The sequence below is a fragment of the Monodelphis domestica genome, chromosome 4, assembly GCF_027887165.1.
Source record: "Monodelphis domestica isolate mMonDom1 chromosome 4, mMonDom1.pri, whole genome shotgun sequence".
In the NCBI taxonomy this organism is placed as follows: Eukaryota; Metazoa; Chordata; class Mammalia; order Didelphimorphia; family Didelphidae; genus Monodelphis; species Monodelphis domestica.
The window spans coordinates 392,734,089-392,758,063 of record NC_077230.1 but is presented as its reverse complement, the minus strand read 5'-3'; the positions used below and the strand labels follow the sequence as shown (position 1 = coordinate 392,758,063).

The 23,975-nt window shown below is 49.8% G+C and overlaps 1 protein-coding gene across 1 annotated transcript in view; it reads left to right on the top strand.

Annotated features, from left to right (window-relative positions):
- Positions 1-23,728, top strand: part of CROCC (ciliary rootlet coiled-coil, rootletin) — an 87,277-nt gene extending 63,549 nt beyond the window's left edge. Inside the window, 12 exon segments of the mRNA XM_056795706.1 lie at positions 29-196; positions 3,145-3,520; positions 6,720-6,907; positions 7,169-7,289; positions 7,956-8,119; positions 11,275-11,490; positions 13,282-13,506; positions 14,730-14,879; positions 15,222-15,380; positions 16,732-16,863; positions 22,263-22,436; positions 23,125-23,728. Of these exon segments, the coding sequence (XP_056651684.1) occupies positions 29-196; positions 3,145-3,520; positions 6,720-6,907; positions 7,169-7,289; positions 7,956-8,119; positions 11,275-11,490; positions 13,282-13,506; positions 14,730-14,879; positions 15,222-15,380; positions 16,732-16,863; positions 22,263-22,436; positions 23,125-23,220 (2,169 nt within the window). The 3' untranslated portion in view covers positions 23,221-23,728.
- The last annotated feature ends 247 nt before the right edge of the window (positions 23,729-23,975 follow it).

Here is a 23,975-nt window from a genome sequence, read left to right as displayed (position 1 = left end):
AGCCTGAGTGTCTCTTTGTTGGTCCCAGATGAAGATACTGGACAGTGAAAATGCCAAGAAGACCCAGGAGCTGGTGGAACTGCAGGGCCGGGTGGCCCTGAGTCAGCAGCTGGAGAAGGAGGCCCGGAGGGAGGCTTTTGGCCTCAAGCAGAAGGTTCTGAAGGGAGAGGTCGCCCTGGATGGGACCAAGCAAGAGGTAGGTGGTCCCCACAGCGGAATGGGCAGGGAAGCGATACCACCTTTATAGGTCTGGTTCTCCATCTTCCCCCTGGCCCAGCAGGCCAGGGCCAGGTCTGAGTATCCCTTTCTCTCCTGAAGTCTCCAGGGGCTGCTTCTTCCTTTCCAAGCACCCTGGGACGGAGAGGTCCTTTCCCAGACACACACCTATCCCCAGCTGGGCACCAGCCTCTCTTCTCTAATGTTGAGCTGCTAACCCATAGGAGTATGGCTGCATAGGGGAATCTCAGCCAGGGGACAGGGCTTGGGATGGGGCTCTTCAAACTTCAAGGCTATAATATAGGGGCCAGGAGAAGCCTTAGAACCCAGAAGGCCAGAGCTGAGACAGGTCTCAACAGAATAAAGCTGGTGGGAACCTTAGAAGACAGAGCATCAGAGCTGGAAGGGACCTCAGAAGTGAAAATTGTCAGCACTGGAAGGGACATTAGAACCCAGAATGTCACACTTAGACTGCAAAATGTCAGAGCTGAAACAACCTTCACAACAGAATAAAGATGGGAGGAACCTTAGAATATATAATGGCTTAGGCTGAAGAATCTTAGAACAGAAAGTGCCAGAGCTGCGGGTACTCTCTGAACATGGAATGATTGTTAGGGTGGGGAGGAACCTTAGAATACATTAGGTGGAAGAACCTTAGAACCCAGAATATCTGAGCTGGAAGAGCCCTTAGAACACAGAATGTCAGAGCTGGGAGAGACCTTAGAACAGAGAATGCCAGAGCTGGGAGAGACCTTAGAACAGAGAATGTCAGAGCTGGAGAGACCTTAGAACACAGAATGTCAGAGTTGGGAGAGACCTTAGAACAGAGAGTGTCAGAGCTGGGAGAGACCTTAGAACAGAGAATGTCAGAGCTGGAGAGAGAGCTTAGAACAGGGAATGTCAGAGCTGGGAGAGAGCTTAGAACAGAGAATGTCAGAGCTGGGAGAGACCTTAGAACAGAGAATGTCAGAGCTGGAGAGAGAGCTTAGAACAGGGAATGTCAGAGCTGGGAGGGAGCTTAGAACAGAGAATGTCAGAGCTGGGAGAGACCTTAGAACAGAGAATGTCAGAGCTGGGAGAGACCTTAGAACAGAGAATGTCAGAGCTGGGAGAGACCTTAAAACCCAGAATGTCAGAGCTGGGAGAGACCTTAGAACCCAGAATGTCAGAGCTGGGAGGGAGCTTAGAACAGGGAATGTCAGAGCTGGGAGAGACCTTAGAACAGAGAATGTCAGAGCTGGGAGAGACCTTAGAACAGAGAATGTCAGAGCTGGGAGAGACCTTAAAACCCAGAATGTCAGAGCTGGGAGAGACCTTAGAACCCAGAATGTCAGAGCTGGGAGGGAGCTTAGAACAGGGAATGTCAGAGCTGGGAGGGAGCTTAGAACAGAGAATGTCAGAGCTGGAGAGAGAGCTTAGAACAGAGAGTGTCAGAGCTGGGAGAGACCTTAGAACAGAGAATGTCAGAGCTGGAGAGAGAGCTTAGAACAGGGAATGTCAGAGCTGGGAGGGAGCTTAGAACAGAGAATGTCAGAGCTGGGAGAGACCTTAGAACAGAGAATGTCAGAGCTGGGAGAGACCTTAGAACAGAGAATGTCAGAGCTGGGAGAGACCTTAAAACCCAGAATGTCAGAGCTGGGAGAGACCTTAGAACCCAGAATGTCAGAGCTGGGAGGGAGCTTAGAACAGGGAATGTCAGAGCTGGGAGAGACCTTAGAACAGAGGATGTCAGAACTGGGAGGATCCTTAGAACAGACTGTCAGAGCTGGGAGAGACCTTAGAACAGAAAATGTCAGAGCTGGGAGAGACCTTAGAACAGAGAATGTCAGAGCTGGGAGAGACCTTAGAACAGACTGTCAGAGCTGGGAGAGACCTTAGAACAGAAAATGTCAGAGCTGGGAGAGATCTTAGAACAGAGAATGTCAGAGCTGGGAGAGACCTTAGAACAGAGAATGTCAGAGCTGGGAGAGACCTTAGAACAGACTGTCAGAGCTGGGAGAGACCTTAGAACAGAAAATGTCAGAGCTGGGAGAGATCTTAGAACAGAGAATGTCAGAGCTGGGAGAGACCTTAGAACAGGGAATGTCAGAGCTGGGAGAGACCTTAGAACAGAGGATGTCAGAACTGGGAGGATCCTTAGAACAGACTGTCAGAGCTGGGAGGGGCTTTAAAATAAAGAATGTCAGAGCTGGGAGGTTTCTTAGAACCCAGAGTGTCAGAGCTAGGACAACCCTCAGAACAGAATAGGACTGGAGGAACCTTAGAATGGCTTGGGTGGAAGAACTTTTGAACCCAGATTGGCAGAGTGGGGAGGATCCTAAGAGCACAGATTGCTAGAACCTAGAATCAGACTTTCAGAGCCGACCAGTGTCTCAGGAGCCAGACCCTTCCAGCGGCAGGAATCTCCCAGGCATCTGGGCTCTAGTGTAGACCTTCTGGGACTGGTGATGCTCACCCCAGCCCAGACACCACTTTGTAGATGTCACCACATTACCTGAGTCTTGATTGAGGGCACGTGGCCCTTTTTTTCCTTTCTGTTCGAGGAATCGGGCGTGTTTAGTTCCCATCCTAGGATGCTAGGGTCATTAATAAGGGCACACAGTCCCACAGCAATGGGCAGGGGCATTTTCTCAAAGCCGTGGGGATTGGCGAGGAATTGGACTTGTGAATTCACGGATGGGGAAATTCTCAGAGGAGGAAACCCCTCCAGCAGGGCAGGTCTACTCCTTCTGTCCTGGGACACTTGCCTGTCCTGAGAACAGAACTGACTTGCCCTGGGATATAGAGCCAGTGTGGGGCACAGGTAGACAGTGAAGCCCAGTCATCCTTGGCTCCTACACATTCTCAGCTGTTGAAATGTGGGTGGATGCAGGGGAGGGATGAAGGCCTGGTCTCTGAGGTCCTCTCTTTCTCCATCCCACGCCCCAGCTCCTGGCGACTCAGAGGAAACTGTTGGAGGTGGAACACGGGTTCCAGGCCCGAGAGCGAGGCCTCTTGGGCTCCCTGGAGGAGTCTCGGGGCTCTGAGAAGAAGCTTCTGGACAATGCTCGGAATGTAGAGCTGAAGCTAGAGAGGACGCAGGCTGAAGCTGGGGAGCTGGGCCTCCGGCTGAGTGCCTCCGAGGGCCGGATCCAGGGCCTTGAGATGGAGCTGTCCCGCATTGATGGGCAGCGGCGGGACGCTGATTTCCAGCTGAACAGTCTGCGCTCAGCCCTACGCCGCACCCTGGGCATCGGAAGGGTCCCCAGCCCTGCTTTCCGGGGCTCCATAAGTTCCCCTAAGAGGATCCCTTCTCCAGCAAGAGGTGACGGATTTGAGCCCTCAGAACAGAGAGTGTCAGAGCAGGGAGGGTAATGGATGTCTGGAAAGTGATTTGGCCAAGTCACACAAATAATAAGGGGTGGGGGGCAGAGCTGGGAGAGCAATTGACATGTAGAAAGTGACTTGACCAAGTCACACAAGTAATAATAAGGGGGGGTAGAGCTGGGAGAGCAATTGACAGGTAGAAAGGGACTTGGCAGAGTCATACAAATAATAATAAGGGGGGGCAGAGCTGGGAGGGTAATTGACATGTGGAAAGTGACTTGACCAAGTCACACAAGTAATAAGGGGGGGCAGAGCTGGGAGAGCAATTGACATGTAGAAAGGGACTTGGCGGAGTCACACAAGTAATAATAAGGGGGGGCAGAGCTGGGAGGGTAATTGACATGTGGAAAGTGACTTGACCAAGTCACACAAGTAATAAGGGGGGGCAGAGCTGGGAGAGCAATTGACATGTAGAAAGGGACTTGGCGGAGTCACACAAGTAATAATAAGGGGGGGCAGAGCTGGGAGGGTAATTGACATGTAGAAAGTGACTTGACCAAGTCACACAAGTAATAGTGGGGGGGGCAGAGCTGGGAGGGTAATTGACATGTGGAAAGTGACTTGGCCAAGTCACATAAATTATAACAAGAGCTGGATCTAGAACTCGGGTTTCCCAACTCCCAACCCAGAGCCCAATCCACTCCACACACTCTAATAGATGAACTCCCCTCAGGAGCCTTCCCCTCTCCCCCACTGTGGAGGCCATGCCTAGAGAATGGGATGGTCCAGGTTAACCTGAGCCCCATCTTGCAATGTCGCTGTGTACCACAAGGTGTCGCCCTCTCCCCTGTCCTCTCTCATTCTTTCCCATCTGGAGCCTGTATGGAGCAGCCCCTGTCCAGGCTGAGCTGTGTCCATCCTGGGGAGGATACCTGGTTCGTAAGACAGCCTCTCCCTGCAGGGAGCTTGCAGTCTTAAAGGGTGATGCAGCCTGCACAAATGACTAATGCAGAATTATCCCTGTTAACCTTATTGGAGAATAATTGCCATTGATACAACACCTTGAGATCTTACAAAGCTCTGTACACATATTATCCCATTTGTTCTTCACAACACCCTTGGGAGTTAGGGTCTGTTCTTAGAACTATTTTGCAGATGAAGAAACTGAGGCTGAGACCACTTTAAAAAAAACTCATACCTTCCATCTTAGAATTAATTCTGTGGGGGGCAGCTGGGTAGCTCAGTGGATTGAGAGTCAGGCCTAGAGACAGGAGGTCCTGGGTTCAAATCTGGCCTTAGATACTTCCCAGCTGTGTGACCCTGGGCAAGTCACTTGACCCCCATTGCCTATCCCTTACTACTCTTCTGCCTTGGAGCCAATACACAGTATTGACTCCAAGATGGAAGGTAAGGGTTTAAAAAAAAAAAGAATTGATTTCAAGGCAGAAGAATAGTAAGGGCTAGGCAATGGGAGTTAAGTGACTTGTCCAAGGTCACATAGCTAGAAAGTATCTGAGACCAAATTTGAAATCAGGACCTCCTGTCTCTAGACCTGGCTCTCAATCCACTGAGCCTCCTAGCTGCCCCTTTAAATGAAATCCATAATTTATAATTATATTTTATTTATAATTTATACTTAATATAATTTCTATTTATAATTATAAAGTCTGATTATGCTTATATATAATTAGACTTTATGATTATATTAATACACAATTATAATTCATAATTATACATTGCTATACAATTATATATTTATAATTATATACCTGAAAACGGGGTTCAAATCTTGCCATGAGTACTTATTAAGCTGTCAGACAATTATCAATTACATATAATTATGTGTTTATACATAATTTACATAAATACACAAGTTATTTTTGCATAATTATGTTTATATAATTATAAATCATGATTATGTATTTATATATAATTACAATTTTAATTTGTAATTGACACCGCTTAATAAGTATCTAAGGGAAGATTTGAACCCAGTTCTTCAGGTCCAATACTCTGCACCATAAAGTGCCTCTAGAGACGTCTGAGCCAAGGGTGCTCTGGGAGGTCTTAGAAGGAGGCTTGTTCTTAGAAGCTCAATTCTAGGTGGGAATTCTCGGTTTACAAAGCCTCTGATCTCACCCGAGTCTCACAACGATCCCATGAGGTAGGCTCTGCAGGTTATCATAACAACAATCCATTTTACGCATGAAAAGACTCAGTCCATGGTCAGACAGCAAGCGTTGGAGGTAGGGCTGATGTCTTCCTGATTCCAAGTCTTGGGATTCAGCCCTTGGGATCTTCTTGCCCTCTGTTTCTTCTCGGTTGTTCCTACTGAGATGGGATCAGGGAGGCTTCCTAGAGGAGGTGGCCGTTGAGGTCAGCCCTAGAGAACGAGTAGGAATTTCAGAACAAGACTCAGGGAAAGGAGAGACGTGGGAGGCACGAGGAGCAGCAGCATGCAAAGGGACAGGGTAGGGGTGGTTAGTGGGACCAACTTTGTTTGGCTGGAGTCGAGCATGTGGAGGGAGCGATGTCAGATTGTGGAGGGCTTCGAATGCCAAGAACTTTCCGTACTAGGGAGCCAGGGAAGATGTTTTTTTTTTTTTTAACCCTTACCTTCCGTCTTGGAGTCAATACTGTGAATTGGCTCCAAGGCAGAAGAGTGGTAAGGGCTAGGCAATGGGGGTCAAGTGACTTGCCCAGGGTCACACAGCTGGGAAGTGTCTGAGGCCAGATTTGAACCCAGGACCTCCCGTCTCTAGGCCTGGCTCTCAATCCACTGAGCTACCCAGCTACCCCCCAGGGAAGCTGTTTTTAAGCAGGGGAATAGACTGGTCCATGGTTGGGTCTGGCTATTAGAGAAATGATTCTGGAGTGTAAAGGATGGATCAGAAGGAGACAGACCGGCCCAGGGTCACCCAGCTAGGAAGTGTTTGAGGCTGGATTTTATTTGACCTCAGACACTTCCCAGCTGGGTGACCCTGGACAAGTCACTTAACCCCCATTGCCTCTCCCTGTCTTGAACCGATACCGGTATTGATTCTAAGGCAGAAGGTGAGGGTTTAAAGAAAACAAAGTGCAGCCGTCGAGGTTCTTGGCTGGTGGGTGGTGGCTCCGCGGGCAGCACGGTGAATCGGAAGGACGGGGTTTCACGGGGATGGTCTGGACCCCGGATCTCTTCCTCATGTCTCCCTCAGGGAATGGGGGGTCACCTCCAGAGGGGTCCAGTTGCTCCAGCTCCCCCGAACGCAACCGTCACTCCTGCGCCACCTCCCCTGAGCCCGGGGCTTCCCCACCTCCCAGCGTCGTGGACCTGGACCCCGAGACGGTGCGGACTGCCCTGAGGCAGTTCCTGAAGGAGCTCCAGGATGCCCAGCGAGATCGGGTACGGGGGGGGGGCGGGACCTTCCAGGGCAGAGGAGACCTTCTTCTTCCTCATGAGGCCAAGCCTTGAGGCGGAAGGCCTGGGCCCCAGCCTCTGACCCAAGGCCTGAGCTCCCAAGAGGAGGCTGCCTCCTCCGGGCCCTGGGCAGGCTCGGCCCAATTCCCAGGTTGGACCAGCCAGATCCCCGTGGCCGTGCTGGGGAAGCCCTGGTTGGAGGGTCACCTTTGGGTCCTTCAGAAGCTTTCTTTCTGTCCTGTGTAGGATGAGCTGCGGGTTCGAGTGAGCACTCTGAATCGACAGCTGGCCGACTCCGAGAGAGCTCGGGACACGGCCACCACCCATGTGGAGCAGCTGCAGAAGCTGGTGGTTGAGTGTGAGGAAGGTCTGTGAGGGACTCGGGGTGCTTGCTGGGGGTGCTTCCTGGGGAGGTTGGGAGCTTGGGGTGCCTGTGGGGTGTGCTAGCGGGAGGTCAGGGGCTCGGGATATCCGCTGGGGGTGCTGGGGGGGTCAGTGGCTCAGGGTGCCTGCTAGGGGTGTTAGGGAAGGGACTTGGGGTGCCTGCTAGGAGTATTAGGGGCTTGGAGTGCTTGCTAGGGGTGTTAGGGAAGGGACTTGGGGTGCCTGCTAGGGGTATTAGGGGCTTGGGGTGCTCGCTAGGAGTATTAGGGGCTTGGGGTGCTCGCTAGGAGTATTAGGGGCTTGGGGTGCTCGCTAGGGGTGGTAGGGGGGATCAGGGGCTTGGGGTGCCTGCTAGGGGTGTTAGGGAAGGGACTTGGGGTGCCTGCTAGGGGTATTAGGGGCTTGGGGTGCTCGCTAGGGGTGGTAGGGGGGATCAGGGGCTTGGGGTGCCTGCTAGGGGTGTTAGGGAAGGGACTTGGGGTGCCTGCTAGGGGTATTAGGGGCTTGGGGTGCTCGCTAGGGGTGGTAGGGGGATCAGGGGCTTGGGGTGCCTGCTGGGGTGCTGGGAGGGGTTCAAGGGCTTGGGGTATCCTCTGGGGGGTGCAAGGGCTTGTGCAGGAGGGGTACTGAGCCAAGGCTCACCCCACAGGGCGGCGCGGGGCAGACGGGCGGCTGAGTGGGGCCCAGGCAGCCCTGGCGCTCCGGGAGGAGAGTGTCCGCCGGAGCGAGCGGGAGCGCAGGGCCGCCCTCGACCAGGTGGCCACCCTTGAGAGGAGCCTGCAGTCAGCCGAGAGTGAGCGTCAGGCTAGCCAGGTGGGTGTTGGGGGATTTGGGGTGGGATGGGGGATCCACAGGTGTGTGTCCAGGCCTGTTCTCCCAGCACTCAGCCAATTAGTGAGGTTTAAAAATTTTTTTTAATTAAAAAAGTTATTTTTAAGCCCTTCCTTCCATCTTAGGTTCAATACTGTGTATTGCTTCTAATGCAGAAGAGCAGTCAGGGCTAGGCAATGGGAGTTAAGTGACTTGCCCAGGGTCACACAGCCAGGAAGTGTCTGATACCAGATTTGAACCCAGGACCTCCCTTCTCTAGATCTGGTGCTCTATCCACTGTGCTACCTCAATGTCCCCTCAGCAATCATCTATTAATCATTCACTTCCTTCATGCCAGGTAGTTGTGGGTGCCGGGAAGTGAAGACGAAGAGATGAATGTTGCCCCCCAGGAATAGCTGAGGGGTGCAGGGCGTAGAGCGTGGGGCCTGGAGTCAGTATACAATCCAAATCTGGCCTCACATACTTCCCAGCTGTGTGACTTTGATCTACTCACTTTACCTCTGTCTGACTCAGTTTCTTTAACCGTAAAATGGGGATAATGACAGCCTACCTTTCCAGGCCTGCTATAAGGATCAAATGAGATAACAGCGGCACTTAATATTATTAATTAAAATCAATATATAATAATTAATATGCCATGCCATTGATCATTATTAATATAATGCCTTATAGAATAACATGACTATAATTCCTTATAGAATAATTAATAGTAATGTATTATATACTGATGTCAGTATATTATGAAATAGTCAGTATCACGATCATGTAATAGAAGAATAGTGAGCTCGATATTTCCAGGTTGTCGCAATTCTCCATGTAACTGATCACATCACCATCGCTCGCTGCTCCCATGTGCACAGGAGGCATGTCAGTCACGTGACCGGTTGTCCCGCAGAAGGATTAGCTTTGTTCTGCTTGCCCCGAAGGGCAGGTCTAGGAGGAACTCGGGGAACTGGCGGCCTCGAGGTCTAGGAGAGACTCTGAGCAGAGACTTCCCCACGGTGCCCTCGAGTGGGCCAGGCTGGCTGGGGGGGGCGGGGGGGGGAGGCCATGCTGGAGTCAGGGTCTGTTTGAGTCTGGTCTGGCCACGGGGGGCCCCCTGAGGTCCCTTCCAGGTCTGCGGCTCTGTGTCCGGTGTTTATTTAGGTTAGTTTGACGAGAGCATCCACAGACGTTTCGTCATTCGTCAACGTGGGTCTGGGGGTCGGGGGAGGAAGGGGTTTACTCTGGGGGAAGGGGCTGGTCTCAGAGTTCAGCAGGAAAGGAAGGCCAGCTTGGCTTGGGAGGTGGAGGACGTTCTCTCCCCTCGTCTTCTCTCCAGACTCCCCCTCCTTCTCTGCACCCCCCTCCCTCCCCCCGCCCTCCCCTGGCCCCGGGCCTGGCCTGACTGGGCAAAGCCGTAGGCCTCGGCTGGCTGTTGTGTCTGCAGCTCCGGTCCTGGCTCTCGTCCCAGGTGTGGGGGCCAAGCAGGGGTAAGGCCAGGAACAAAGCTGGGAAGCGGCCAGGCCAGGGGTGGCCTCTGGGCCCAGACCCAGACCCAGCAGGGAGAGAAACTCCAGAGGCTTGGGTGAGGGGGGCTGGGGGTGTCTGAGAGGAGCCTGCTTTGCTCCCCCTGAGACTTGCAATTACTCAACACTCCAGGATCTCAGTTCCCCTCCCCCCAGGTCCACTGTACCCCCAGCTCCAGCTTTCCTGCCTCAGCCTGGCTGCCTGAAAGCCAAGGGAGGCAGCTGGCCTCCCCACCCCATCCTCTTACCCCTTGTTCTTGGAAGCCGGCAGCCCCTACCCCCACTCCACCCCCTTGCAGGCTGACTTCTTGCCATGATTCCTGAGACTGCCACGTTCATTGTAGAATCACAGGATGTCAGGCCTGAGAGGGAACTTAGAACCCCAAATGGGAGAGCTGAGAAGAGTCTTAGAACATGGAATGTCGGAAATGGAGGAATTTTCGAAAATAAAATGCCCTAATACATAGGACATCAGAGCTGGAAGAGCTCAGAACCCAGAATATCAGAGTTGGGAGAGCTTAGAACCCAGAATGTCAGAGCTGGGAGAGCTTAGAACTCAGAATGTTAAACCTGGGTCAGCTTAGAACCTAGAATGTCAAACCTGGGAGAGTCCTTAGAACAGAGAATGTCAGAGCTGGGAGAGACCTTAGAACAGAGAATGTCAGAGCTGGGAGAGAGCTTAGAACAGAGAATGTCAGAGCTGGGAGAGACCTTAGAACAGAGAATGTCAGAGCTGGGAGAGAGCTTAGAACAGAGAATGTCAGAGCTGGGAGAGAGCTTAGAACAGAGAATGTCAGAGCTAGGAGAGAGCTTAGAACAGAGAATGTCAGAGCTGGGAGAGAGCTTAGAACACAGAATGTCAGAGGTGGGAGAGACCTTAGAACAGAGAATGTCAGAGCTGGGAGGAAGCTTAGAACAGGGAATGTCAGAGCTGGGAGGGACCTTAGAACAGAGAATGTCAGAGCTGGGAGAGAGCTTAGAACAGGGAATGTCAGAGCTGGGAGAGACCTTAGAACAGAGAATGTCAGAGCTGGGAGGAAGCTTAGAACAGAATGTCAGAGCTGGGAGAGACCTTAGAACACTGGATGTCAGTACTAGGAAAGACCTTAGAACCTAGGATGTCAGAGCCCCAGAGGGAGGGGGGATTCTGAAATAATTTAGTCCCACTGCTTCATTTTATAAATGAGAAAACTAATACTCCCAGAGGGGAAGTGACTTCCTAAGTCAGACATGGTTGGAGTTACCACCCCCTTTCTGAAGGGTGATTACCAGAACAACCTGGGAGTGACAGGGAGAGGGACCTGGTGTGGGGAAGGAAATAAAAATTCATGAATTTATGAAATAAAAATTCAGCTTTCTAGGTGCTAAATGCCTTGCAAATATTTCAGTTGATCCTCACAGCAACCCTGGGCTCTTCTTATCCCCATTTCGAAACTGAAGCAAATGGACTGATGTGACTTGTAACATGGTAAACATCAGAGTCTGAATTTGAACTCAGATATTCCTGTCTCTGGGTCCCACATTCTGTCCATTGCACCTCTATCTGCCAATAGCTGGTAGCAGAAGAAGGGGAGGCCTACTCAGACTGGGGGCCTGGGGGGCAGAACCTGAGTTCTCTCACCCTCACAGGAAAAGATCAGCAAAATGAAGGCTAATGAGGCCAAGCTGGAGAGTGACAAGCGGAGGCTGAAGGAAATTCTGGATGCTTCCGAGAGTCGGGCCACCAAGCTAGAGCTGCTCCGGCACTCCCTGGAGGGTGAGCTGCAGCGCAGCCGCCTGGGGCTGGGGGACCGTGAGGCCCAGGCACAGGCCCTCCGAGATCGGGCAGAGAACCTGCAGAGACAGGTGAGGATCTCCTCATTCTTTCCTCTTCTCATCTCCCCTTGGTCTGGCCCTTCAAGCCTCATTGTCTCCCTTCTAGTACCCCTTCTCCTTAAAAGCAAGAGCCTCAGAACTGGGAGACCCCTTAGGACACAGATTGTCAAAGCTGGGAAAGAACTTAGAACAAAGAATGTCAGAGCTGGGAGAGACCTTAGAACAGAATGTCAGAGCTGGGAGAGACCTTAGAACAGAATGTCAGAGCTGGGAGGGAGCTTAGAACAGAGAATGTCAGAGCTGGGAGAGACCTTAGAACAGAGAATGTCAGAGCTGGGAGAGACCTTAGAACAAAGAATGTCAGAGCTGGGAGAGACCTTAGAACAGGGAATGTCAGAACTGGGAGAGACCTTAGAACAAAGAATGTCAGAGCTGGGAGGGAGCTTAGAACAGAGAATGTCAGAGCTGGGAGAGACCTTAGAACAGGGAATGTCAGAGCTGGGAGAGACCTTAGAACAGGGAATGTCAGAACTGGGAGAGACCTTAGAACAAAGAATGTCAGAGCTGGGAGGGAGCTTAGAACAGAGAATGTCAGAGCTGGGAGAGAGCTTAGAACAGGGAATGTCAGAGCTGGGAGGGAGCTTAGAACCCAGAATGTCAGAGCTGGGAGAGAGCTTAGAACAGAGAATGTCAGAGCTGGGAGAGAGCTTAGAACAGGGAATGTCAGAGCTGGGAGGGACCTTAGAACAGACAATGTCAGAGCTGGGAGAGACCTTAGAACAGACAATGTCAGAGCTGAGAGAGACCTTTGAACAGAGAATGTTAGGACTTGAGGGGAGAGGAACAGAATAAACGTTTACAGAGTACCTACTATGTGCCAGGCATTGAGCTAAGTAAGTACTTTATAGATATGGCCTCATTGATCTCCACATCAATAAATAGGTGGATGCTGTTATTATTCCCATTTTATAGTAGAGTAAACTGAGGCAAAGAGAGGTCAAATAATGGGAAAAAGAAAAGTTAAATGGACCTTAGAACAGAGAATGTTAGAGCTTAGAATGTTACTGCTAGTCTTACCCCCTCCTCATATACATCTTAGCCTCTCCCTGTCCTTTCCTGTTTGTGCCCATTCTGGACAGCTGAGGCAGAATCAAAATCCCTAAAAGGGGGTTATAACTGGAGAATTCTGGCAGTGTGGGAGCCCTGGCTCTTCCAGGAAGATGCCCCTGGGATTTCCAGAATGATCCCAGCTTCTCAGGCATCCTCCCCTCCCTATCCCTTTCCCTTCCCGTTAGATTTGGAATCAGAGGAACTAACTGGGTTAGATTCCTGTTTTTCCTGTGTGACCCCGGGCAAACAAATCTCTTCTCGTCTCTGAGTCACAATTTTCTCCTTGTAAAATGAGGATGTTAAAGCTGATCACTTGTAAGGTCTCTTCATGTCTGAAAACCAACAAGAGGAGTTGCTGTACATGCCATGAAGTACAGACTTCTCTGTTCTGTATTCACTCCCCTCATCCCCTCATCCCCAAACCTGCCCTTCTCTAGGCCCCCAGACCCCGTTCCCTGCCACACCATCTGTCATCCATTATTTGCCAAGCACCTACTCTGCTTTGTATACATACTGTCCTTTTTCTCTATAAGGAAAATGAAGAGAGCTCTAATAATACACAGGACTTGCCCAGGGTCTAGGAAGTGACTGAGGTCAGATTTGAACCCAGGACCTTCATCTAGGCCTGCCTTTCTATCCACTGAGTCACCTAATGGCCCCTCCGAGTGCTTTTTGTATAATCGATTGGCCATAACTCTCTTCCTCCGGCAGCTGGCAGACAGCGAGCTGAAGGCCGGGTCCCTGCAGTTGACGGTGGATCGGCTAAACTTAGCATTGTCCAAGGCGGAAGACAACGAGACGGCTCTCAAAGAGAAGGTGCAGAGCCTGTCTGCCTCCCTGGCGGAGAACAGCTGCGCCATGACCTTAGCTCAGGACAAGATCATGAATCTTCAGAAGTCCCTGACGGCCAGTGAACATGACCGCAGGGTCCTCCAGGTGAGTTGAAACAGGCCAGGGTGTACGGGCTGAATAAGCCTGGCCAGTGGCAGCCGACCCTGAGGCTCTAGGTAAGAGAGCCAGCCAGTGGGAAGAGGCTAGGGTGTTCCAGGGCAGGAATCCAATGAGTGCCTTACAGTAGCCTGGAGGCTCTAGAGCAGTGGACCAATCAGTGGCAGTATGTCATAGGCTTCTAGGTTAGAGAAATAGCCAATGGGAATGGGTTAGGGTGTTCAAGGTAAGAAAGCTGACCAATGGCTTAATGGGCTACAGGATTCTAGGTGAAAGGGGCAGCCAATGGGAACAGATCACATAGTTCTAAGTAAGAGAAGTAGCCAATGAGAACAGATCACATAATTCTAAGTAAGAGAAGTAGCCAATGGGAATGGAAGGAAGTTGGGTTGGCTCAAGGTAAGAAAGCTGACCAGTGGCTTAATGGGCTACAGGATTCTAGGTGAAAGGGGCAGCCAATGGGAACAGATCACATAGTTCTAAGTAAGAGAAGTAGCCAATGAGAACAGATCACATAATTCTAAGTAAGAGAAGTAGCCAATGGGAATGGAAGGAAGTTGGGTTGGCTCAAGGTAAGAAAGCTGACCAGTGGCTTAATGGGCTACAGGATTCTAGGTGAAAGGGGCAGCCAATGGGAACAGATCACATAGTTCTAAGTAAGAGAAGTAGCCAATGAGAACAGATCACATAATTCTAAGTAAGAGAAGTAGCCAATGGGAATGGAAGGAAGTTGGGTTGGCTCAAGGTAAGAAAGCTGACCAGTGGCTTAATGGGCTACAGGATTCTAGGTGAAAGGGGCAGCCAATGGGAACAGATCACATAGTTCTAAGTAAGAGAAGTAGCCAATGGGAACACATTGGAAGGTTCTAAGTAAAAGAGACTGCTGAAGGCAGCAAATTTTGGGCGGTTCTAAGAGAATGAAGTGACCAAGGAGAACGGGCCATGAAGTTCTAGATGAGAAATGAGCTGGAAAAGGCCAGAGTGGGGGGATGGGGGGGATAGGACAATAGCCTGAGTGTGGGATGCTGCAGGGAGGCACTCTGGGGGGTTGGGATGGGGGTCTGGGGCCTGGTTGGGGGGTGGGGGCTGGAGAGGAGGGTCACCCAGTCTGGAATGTTAAATGGCACTCCATGGCAGAGCTAGGGTGCCCTGGGCTTGGCTCCTCTGCCTCTTTGTGGTCTGGGCCCCATCAGTCTCTCCTCCCCTCCCAGGAGCGCCTAGACGCTGCCCGCCAGGCCGTGGCAGAGGCCAAGAAGAGGGGCAGCTCCCTGGGGGACCAGGTGCACACCCTGCGCAGTGAGCAAACAGAGCTAGAGCTCCAGAAAACGGACCTGGAGGGCCAGGTACAGCAGCTGCAGGAGGTAAGGGGGTCCAGGAAGGGAGCTGGATAGCCAGGGGCTCTGCTGTATGAGGCTATGCCTTCCTCGCCCCCATCCCCACACCCCAGCATCGAATTAGCCCCTGGCCTTTGGCTCAAGGCTGCCTGCCCTTCGCTGGGCCTTCAGTCCTCTTCCTGGCTCCTGTCTTGAGGGCTTTCTCACACTCCCACCCCACACCAGGGCCTCCATGTCTCCCTCATAGCCCTGGCCTGGCCTGGCCCTCTCCGGAGGAAGGCAAGGTCCCCGGTGTCCCCTGCTTCCTCTCCCCTAGTTTGTGTCCATGCTGCTCAGCCAGTGGCAGGACAGTGAGGTCACTCCCTGCAGGGCCTGCAAAAGATGAAGGAGGAGAAACAGCAGCTGCAGGAGCGCCTGACCAGCTTGCAGAAGTCCCTGGCCCAGCTGGAGGGTGAGAAGCGGGAGGCCGAGCGCTTGGCTCTGCGCCTAGAGAAGGACCGGGCTGCCCTCAAGAGGACTCTCGATAAGGTGATCAAGAAAAGAATCCCTGACCTCTTCTTCCCTGAATGGTACTGAGTTCCCTGTCCCCGGGCAGCTTAAAGCGATGGATGGATCATTCAACCAAACCCAGAGAATTTATTAACAGCCTACTTTGTCCCAGCTAAACCCTGGAGATGCACGCATAAAGAATGAAACAATCGAGGAGACAGCTGGGCAGCTAATGGATGGAGGGCCAGGTCTAGAGATGGGAGGTCCTGGATTCAAATCTGGCCTCGTTTATTTCTTAACTGTGTGATCCTGACAAAGTCACTTGACCCCCATTGCCTAGCCCTTACTGCTCTTTTGCCTTGGAACCAATACACAGAACTGAGCCTAAGGCAGAAGGTGAGGGTTTAAAACAAACAAAAAAGAATGAAACAGTCCCTCTTTACAATGAGATTGTATTCTAATGGAAAAGTCAATAAGGACATACAAAAATATGAAGATAAAGTTAATAAATACTAATCTATCCACAGCAGTTACATATTAGGTCTGTTTTAAGGCAGAGTTAGAAGAGGTTCAAGCAGAAGGTGGGATTTAAAGGAGGGAAGAGGTTCGAGGAAGGAGGGAATCCCAGGCAGGGGGCTCAGCCAATGGCAAAAGGGTGGAGATGAGACGAGGTGGGTTCTTTAGGTGGAACAGAGAAAAGACCAGTCTGGATGGACTTTAGAGTGCAGACTTGGGGCTTGTGTCCATTGAGGCTGGAAAGGTAAATGGGGTCGCATTGTTTAGGGCTTTAAAAGCTAAGCAGCAGAGTCTGTATTTTACCCTAGAAGAAAAGCTGTTGAGGTTGGTTGAGTAGGGAAGGAAGTCATTTGGTCAGATCTGGGGCTCAGGAAGACAACTGGCGATATAGCGTGTAGGACAGACTAGAGTCCTGAGGCAGAGAGGACAGGAAGGAGGCTGTGGGGTGGCCCTAATCCAGACAAGACATGATGAAAGCTTGGATTAAAAATGGCGGCCATGTGAGCAGAAAGAATGGGTTGATGGCAGAAACAGCAAGGTTTGGCCTCCAATCACATGTGAGGGATGAGGAAGGATGAGGAGTTTGGGACGGTGATGAGGTGACCAGCCGCCCCGGCATGGAAGGACGAGAGGGGAGGATTGGGGGACAGAGACAACAAGCTCTGTGCTGGGCGCGCTGGGTTAGAGAGGTCTCTGGGGCTTCCAGTTTGGAGCCTCGAAAGGGCAGTAGGGGATGGAGGATGAGAGCTTGCAGGAGCTTGGGGCTTGGATCCAGAACTTTCCCTGGGGTGATGACCAAGGCCCCGCCTCAGCCTGGGGCTGGAGGACCGGCCTTCCAGGGGCCTTTCCAACCCACATCTGGATTTCCCGGCAGGTGGAGCGTGAGAAGCTGCGGAGCCATGAGGACTCCATCCGGCTGAATCATGAGAAGGGCCTCTTGGACCGCTCGCTCACTGGGGCCGAGCAGGAGCTCACGGAGGCCCAGAAGCAGATCCATCACCTGGAGGTAGGGGCCCTCCCCCACCCCCATCTCCTTCCTTCTACTCTAGAGTCCAAGCCATGTTCACTTGTAAGGCCCAGTCTGACCCCAGGAGGCCCCTGAAGGAGGCAGGATAGGCCTACGCAGAGGAGGGCCGTGTAAGAGAGCTCTGGGGGGGGGGGGGGTGGCTGGAACATTCCAGCTCAGCTGACCCTTGGCCAACACCCAACTTTGCTCATGGCCTCAGTTGGTCAGTCAGGCAATCTATAAGCATTTATTCAGGGTTTCTGTGTTCCAGGCACTCAGCTAAGATCAGCTAAGATTCAAAGAAAGGCCAAAACGCCCCCTGGCCTCAGAGAGCTTATGGTCTGATGGGGGAGCCAACATGGGTCTCACTACAGACCATCTACCTATATCCATAAAACTGCACATATGTGTGGGTGCAAGAGTGTGTGTGTACAACTGTCTAGATATGTATATGTGCATTTATAGTACACACAAACATGCATGCACACACACTTATATAAAAACATTCTACATGTGTGTTGTTCAGTTGTTTCAGTTGAATCTTACTCTCCGGGACCTCATTTGGGGTTTTCTTGGCAAAGATCCTGGAGTGGTTTGTCATTTCCTTCTCTGGCTCATTTGACAGATGAGGAAACTGAGGCCAACAGGGTGAAACAAATTGCCCAGGGTCACACAGCTAATTTGAATTCAGGTCTTCTTGATTCCAGGCCTGATGGAGCGTATCACCTAGCTACCCATAACTCACATTTTCTCTCTCTCTCTTTTGGCTCTCTCTCTTCTGGTGCATGCGCTCTGTCTCTGTCTCTGACTCTCTGTCTCTGTCTCTCTCTGTCTCTCTCTGTCTCTCTCTGTCTCTCTCTCTGTCTCTGACTCTCTCTCTCTCTCTATCTCTCTCTCTCTCTCTCTGTCTCTCTCCCCCTCTCCCTTCTCTTTCTCTCTCTCTCCCTCCATCCCTCTCTCTCTGTCTTCTCTCTCCCCCCATCTTATTTTCTGTCTCTTTCTGTTCTCTCTCTCTCTGTGTCTCTGTGTCTCTCTTGCCCCCCTCGCTCGCACAGACTCTCTCTCTAGATATATAAATTCTATGTTTCTATATATATATACACCCCCTGGTCCCAGATAGGCATCTCTATAGACGACTCTCTCATTGTGTATCTCTATAACAATATACACCTGACTCGAGCTGTGCACAGAGTACCTCCATCTACACTGAGGAGACAGATGGGCAGAAGGGAGTAATCTTAGAGGGAAGGCTTTCTCCATTGGGTGGGGAGGGGAATAGAGAAAATGGAATTCGAGAGATTAAAAGAGTGTTTAGTGGTGTTAGCTGACAGAGCATTGCAGCTGTGGGGACCAGCCAGAGGAAGAGCAGAAATTTCCACAATCCTAGAGAATCAACTAAAAAGCTAGTGGAAATAATCAACAACTTTAGCAAAGTTGTAGGATGCAAAACAAACCCACATAAGTCATCAGCATTTCTATATATTTCCAACACATCTCAGCAGCAAGAGTTAGAAAGAGAAATTCCATTTAAAATCACCCTAAACAATATAAAATACTATAAGGGGAGAAAAGGGGTTATGCCATGAGCCGGTCCAGTCCCACTCATGACTCCAGGGGTTCTCAGCAGGTGAATGGACGATAGGATGAAAAAATTAAAAAATGGAAGACAGCTGTGCATATAAATCAGCCAGGGGCAAGCTTTGTATCTGGTGGCTGCTTCACCATGCCCAGGTCTGGTCTTTATTTTTATACCCATTTTCTTGGCACACAGATACAATTTTTAGCACACATGTTCAAGAAAAGATAATTGGAAAAGTGATACATTAACTTTTGACAAATCACTTGATTAACATTCTGAGATCATTCTATATTCTTGTATTGTGATTACAGATTTTGGCAGGATGAATAAAGGTTCTACCTAAGATAAATGATTTCATCACAGGTGGCTTAATTTTCTCATTAACCTATGAGGAGCTTAAGCTTACAAACAACCAAGGAATTTACTTATTACTTTTAATAAAAAGAAACAATCAATCAGAAGTTCTTAAGGACAATTCAACAATCATAATACTGAGCTTGAGGGATCGGACGAGTATTGAGAACACAATTCAGATTAATTACCAGGCTGATCATTTCTCAGGGTTAGCAGGGAGTTTCTACCAAGGGGAGTTACTGGTTAGTGAACTCGTGTCACTGAGGCATGGTGAAGCTTGGTGTACTTGTACATTTTGCATGGGCCTTTATGATTGATTTATATGTTAGTTTTGGGAGAATAAGTTTCTGTGCAGGGGAGTAGGGGAAATTCTGGGCTTGCTGGGAATTATGTACCTAAGTAAAAGTTAACCCATGATGGTCTTTTGGGTTTGGATTTGAGAGTCTGATCTCTTGGTGATATTTTGGGGAAATAGAGTACAAATATATTGCGCTTATATTATTCCTTCTAAGGTTAGGGAGAGAACAAGAATCATATCAATTCCATTAGTGAAGGACATAGATGTGAGAAGTCATGCAGAGGGGTCTGAGTGGGCAAGTCCATCCTGCCAAAGAGCCCTTGTGTGACCTCTTGTTTACCATGTGTGACCTTGTCAAGACATCATGGCCTGATGGCTCCCAGCAGGGTTAATTATATAAAAAGGTTAGACTGGATTATATTTAAAATAGGGTTACCAGGAATTTAATTTATTCCAAAGAGATTTATTTACAATTTATTTACAAAATATAGAAAGAGTGAAGTAAGAAAATCAGAGAGAGGATGGGGTAAGATATTTAGCCTAAGCACTAAGTAATTTACTCCCAGCCCTTGGCTCAACCTGGGCAGGGAGAGTTAGTCCTTAGCAAGAGAGGCCTCAGCAAAGCCAAGGACCTGGGGAAGTTTCTTTCAAGAGGTAAGTCTCTCCTGAGGCTGGTCTCTTCAGAAAATCCAGGAAAGGAGTTAGCCTTTTCACTCACTACATGGAAGATATTTAAGAACAGCCTCACCAGGAATAGGGTCTCAGGTCCAGTCAGCAGATTCTTCTCCAGTCCCAACTCCAAAGAATGAAGAACGGACTCATAGGAAGTTGTAATTCCTTTTAGAGACACTTTCTTTTGCATCACTTCCTGTGCCTTCCTATACTTTTTACATGGACAAATCATAGTCTAAAGCTTTGCTTAGGACTGCCCAGGAGGCAGTCAGTTGATTCTGATTCATCACCCACTATTGCACACGTGGGTCACAGACTTTCCCACTAATAAGTGGGATGTTTATACTTTTTGTGATTAGATCTAAAAATGGGCAGATCCCCCCACTCAACTTTAAGTAGAATGTTTACACTTTTGGTGATTAAATCTAAAAATGGGCAGGGTTAATTTAATTTTCACAATCAGGAGAGTTAAATTTAATCTTCACAGTACTTTGGAATATATCTGCCAAGACAAACACAGAAACTATATGAACACAACTACAAAACACTTTCCACAATTAAAACTAGATCTAAATAATTGGAAAACCATTAATTGCTCATGGGTAGGATGAGCTAACATAATAAAAATGACAATCCTATCCAAACTAATTTACTTGTTTAGTGCTATTCCCATCCAACTACCAAGAAACTTTTTTACTGAATTAGAAAAAAACTATAACAAAGTTCATTTGGAAGAACAAAATATCAAGGATATCAAGGGAAATAAAAAGTGAAGGAAGGTGACCTAGCAGTACTAGATCTTAACCTGTACTATAAAGCAGTGATCATCAAAACAATATGGTACTGGCTAAGAGACAGAAGGAAGGGTCAGTGGAATAAACTTGGGGTAAATTACCTTAGCAAGACTTGTTTCTGATAAACCCAAAGATTCTAGCTTTGGGGACAAAAATCCACTATTTGACAAAAACTGCTGGGAAAATTGGAAGACAGTGTGGGAGAGATTAGGTTTAGATCAACATCTCATACCCTACACCAAGATAAACTCAGAATGAGTGAATGACTTGAATATAAAAAGAGAAACTATAAAATAGGTGAACACAGAATAGTATGCTTGTCAGATCTTTGGGAAAAGAAAGATTTTAAGACCAAACAAGAGTTAGAAAAAAGTACAAAATGTAAAATAAATAATTTTGATTACATTAAATTAAAAAGGTTTTGTACAAACAAAACCAATGCAACCAAAATTAGAAGGGAAGCAACAAACTGGGGGGAAAATCTTTATAACAAAAACCTCTGACAAAGGTCTAATTACTCAAATTTATAAAGAGCTAAATCATTTGTACAAAAAATCAAGCCATTCCCCAATTGATAAATGGGAAAGGCACATGAATAGGAAATTTTCAGATAAGGAAATAAAAACTAGTAACAAGCACATGAAAAACTGTTCTAAATCTCTTATAATTAGAGAAATGCAAATCAAAACAACTCTGAGGTACAACCTCACACCTAGCAGATTGGCTAACATGACTACAAAGGAAAGTAATGAATGTTGGAGGGGATGTGGCAAAATTGGGACATAAATGCACTGCTGGTGGAGTTGTGAATTGATACAACCATTCTGGAGGGCGATTTGGAACTATGTCCAAAGGGCACTAAAAGACTGTCTGCCCTTTGATTCAGCCATAGCACTGCTGGGTTTATACCCCAAAGAGATAATAAGGAAAAAGACTTGTAGAAGAATATTCATAGCTGTGCTCTTTGTGGTAGCAAAAAATTGGAAAATAAAGGGGTGTCCCTCAATTGGGGAATGACTGAACAAATTGTGGTATCTGTTGGTGATGGAATACTATTATGCTCAAAGGAATAATGAACTGGAGGGATTCCATGTGAACTGGAAAGACCTCCAGGAATCAATGCAGAGTGAAAAGAGAGGGAGAACATTGTACACAGAGACTGATACACTGTGGCACAATCAAATGTAATGGACTTCTCTACTAACAGCAATGCAATGATCCCGGACATTTCTGAGGGACTTAGGAGAAAGATGCTATCCACATCCAGAGAAAGAACTACGGGAGTAGAAACACAGAAGAAAAACAACTGCTTGATCACATGGGTCGATGGGGATATGAGTGGGGACGTAGACTCTAAACTAGTGCAAATATCAATAATATGGAAATGGGTCTTGATCAATGACACATGTAAAACCCAGTGGAATTACTCATTGGCTGCAGGAGGGGAGAGAAAGAACATGAATCATGTAACCATGGGAAAATACCCTACATAAATTAATTAAATAAAATTTTCCAAATTAAAAAAAGAAAGAAATTGCCTCCACAGCCCCAGCACCTCAACACGGCACTTTCTCTCTAGAAGTTCTTCCGTTTACCATTCTCCCTCCTGCCATGCTTGCCCTCTCTGCACCCCAGCCCAGAAGCCTCAGCATGGCTCCCTCTGTAGGGTTGCCTTGATTTCCCTCCCCTTCTTTTCCCCCAGGCCCAGCTTCTGGAGCTGGAACAGGGTCAGTCCCTGCTGGAGACAGGTGGACAGACCCAGCTGGAGCTGCAGCAGGAATTAGAGAGGCTTCGAGGGGCCCAGGCCCAGGCCGAGAGGACTATGGAGGCCCGGGAGCGTGTTCACCGGCAGCGTATCCGTGGCCTTGAGGAGCATGTGAGTGCATCAGGGGCTGGGCCGGAGGAGAGGCCTGGGCTACTGCTAAAGTCCAAGGGGTTAATCGCTCTGAGCCTCGGTTTTCTCCTCTGCAAGATGGGGCTGTAAATCCTGGTACCACCCACCTTTCCAGGATGCTGGGAGGCTAGTATTAAGAGCTGGGGCCTGGCATCGCCGTCCCCAGTGATGGGGAGCAAAGGAAGGAAGAGAGCAGATACCTCAGAACTTAGGTAGCTGTTGGCAGTTGGAGGGTTCTGCACCTGGGCATCTGTGTGGGTGCCAGTCCACCCCAGGCCCAGAGAGCTATTCATTTCCTTCTGATGCTCCATGAGGGTCCTGGGTAAAGCAAAAGCCTCCCCCTCTGCAAGGCAGCTGCCTTTTAGCATATTTGGTGTATCTAAAAGAGCCTGGGGCTCAAGTCAAGCCCCCTCCCTGTGCCTCAGTTTCCCCATATGTAAAGTGGGAATAATAATGCCTATAGTACTGTTTCCTTTTGTAGTAGTTTTTTTTTTTTAAGCCCTCACCTACTGTTTTGGAATCAATACTGTGCATTGGTTCCAAGGCAGAAGAGTAGTAAGGGCTAGGCAATGGGGGTTAAGTGACTTGCCCTCTAGACCTGGCTCTCTCTCCATCCCTTGAGCCAGCTCGCTTTTCCTAAACACTCTCCACACATCCCCTCTTCCCACAGATCTCCACCCTGAAGGAACGGCTGCAGCAGGAGATTCGCAGGGCCCCCCAGGGCTTCTCTCCGTCCTCACCAACATCTATTCCCCCTGGAAACTGAGTCCCCCCTCGTCACCCCAGACCTGAACATTGCCTGCCCCTGGCCCAGAGGCCCCAGAGCTTGGCAGGGGCTGTTGGGGTCCCGGGCAGGGCGTGGGACAAGAGAGGCCGGGGAGCACGCTAGCGGTGCTCAGTGGCACCGGCTGCCTCGGGGTCTCCCTGCACAGGGACCCCGCAAGGGGAGCTACAGGCTTCTTGCTCGAGCGTTGAGATCACGTGATTCTGCGGCCGTTGGCCCTCTGCCGCGGGGCTGTTGGCAACGGTCCCGAGGTCGGCTTCCCCTGCCCATGGGTCAAGCCTGTTTGTTCCGGTCAGTCAGGGGTCGTGAAGCGCTCTGTTCGGGGTGGGGGAGCCCCTCCGCCCCCTGCCAGTGCCCCCCTCCCGCCTCCCTACACACCCGCCCTGGCCAGGTGACCGGCCTCTCCCCCATGTCAAAGTCCTGAGGCTCACGGGCCTGCCAAGAGAAAGCCCATCTGCGCGTCTTTGAGGAAATAAAAGGAGAAGAAAAAGCCCGTTTTCTGTTACTCTTTGGAGGGGTGTTGGTGGGGAGCCCCGGCCTGTGAGTCCTGCGCTGGGGCTTGGGGAACGGGAGGTGGAGGGCAGAGCTCCAGCCTCTGCTCGGGCTTGAAGTGCGAATGGCGCATCTCTGCGTAGGAGAGGAGCTTCATGCCCGCTTGGCAGATTCTTATGGTCAGACGCTCCTAAGGATTCCAGAGGCTGAGCTTTAGCCCTGGCTTGGCCGATAACTGACTCTGT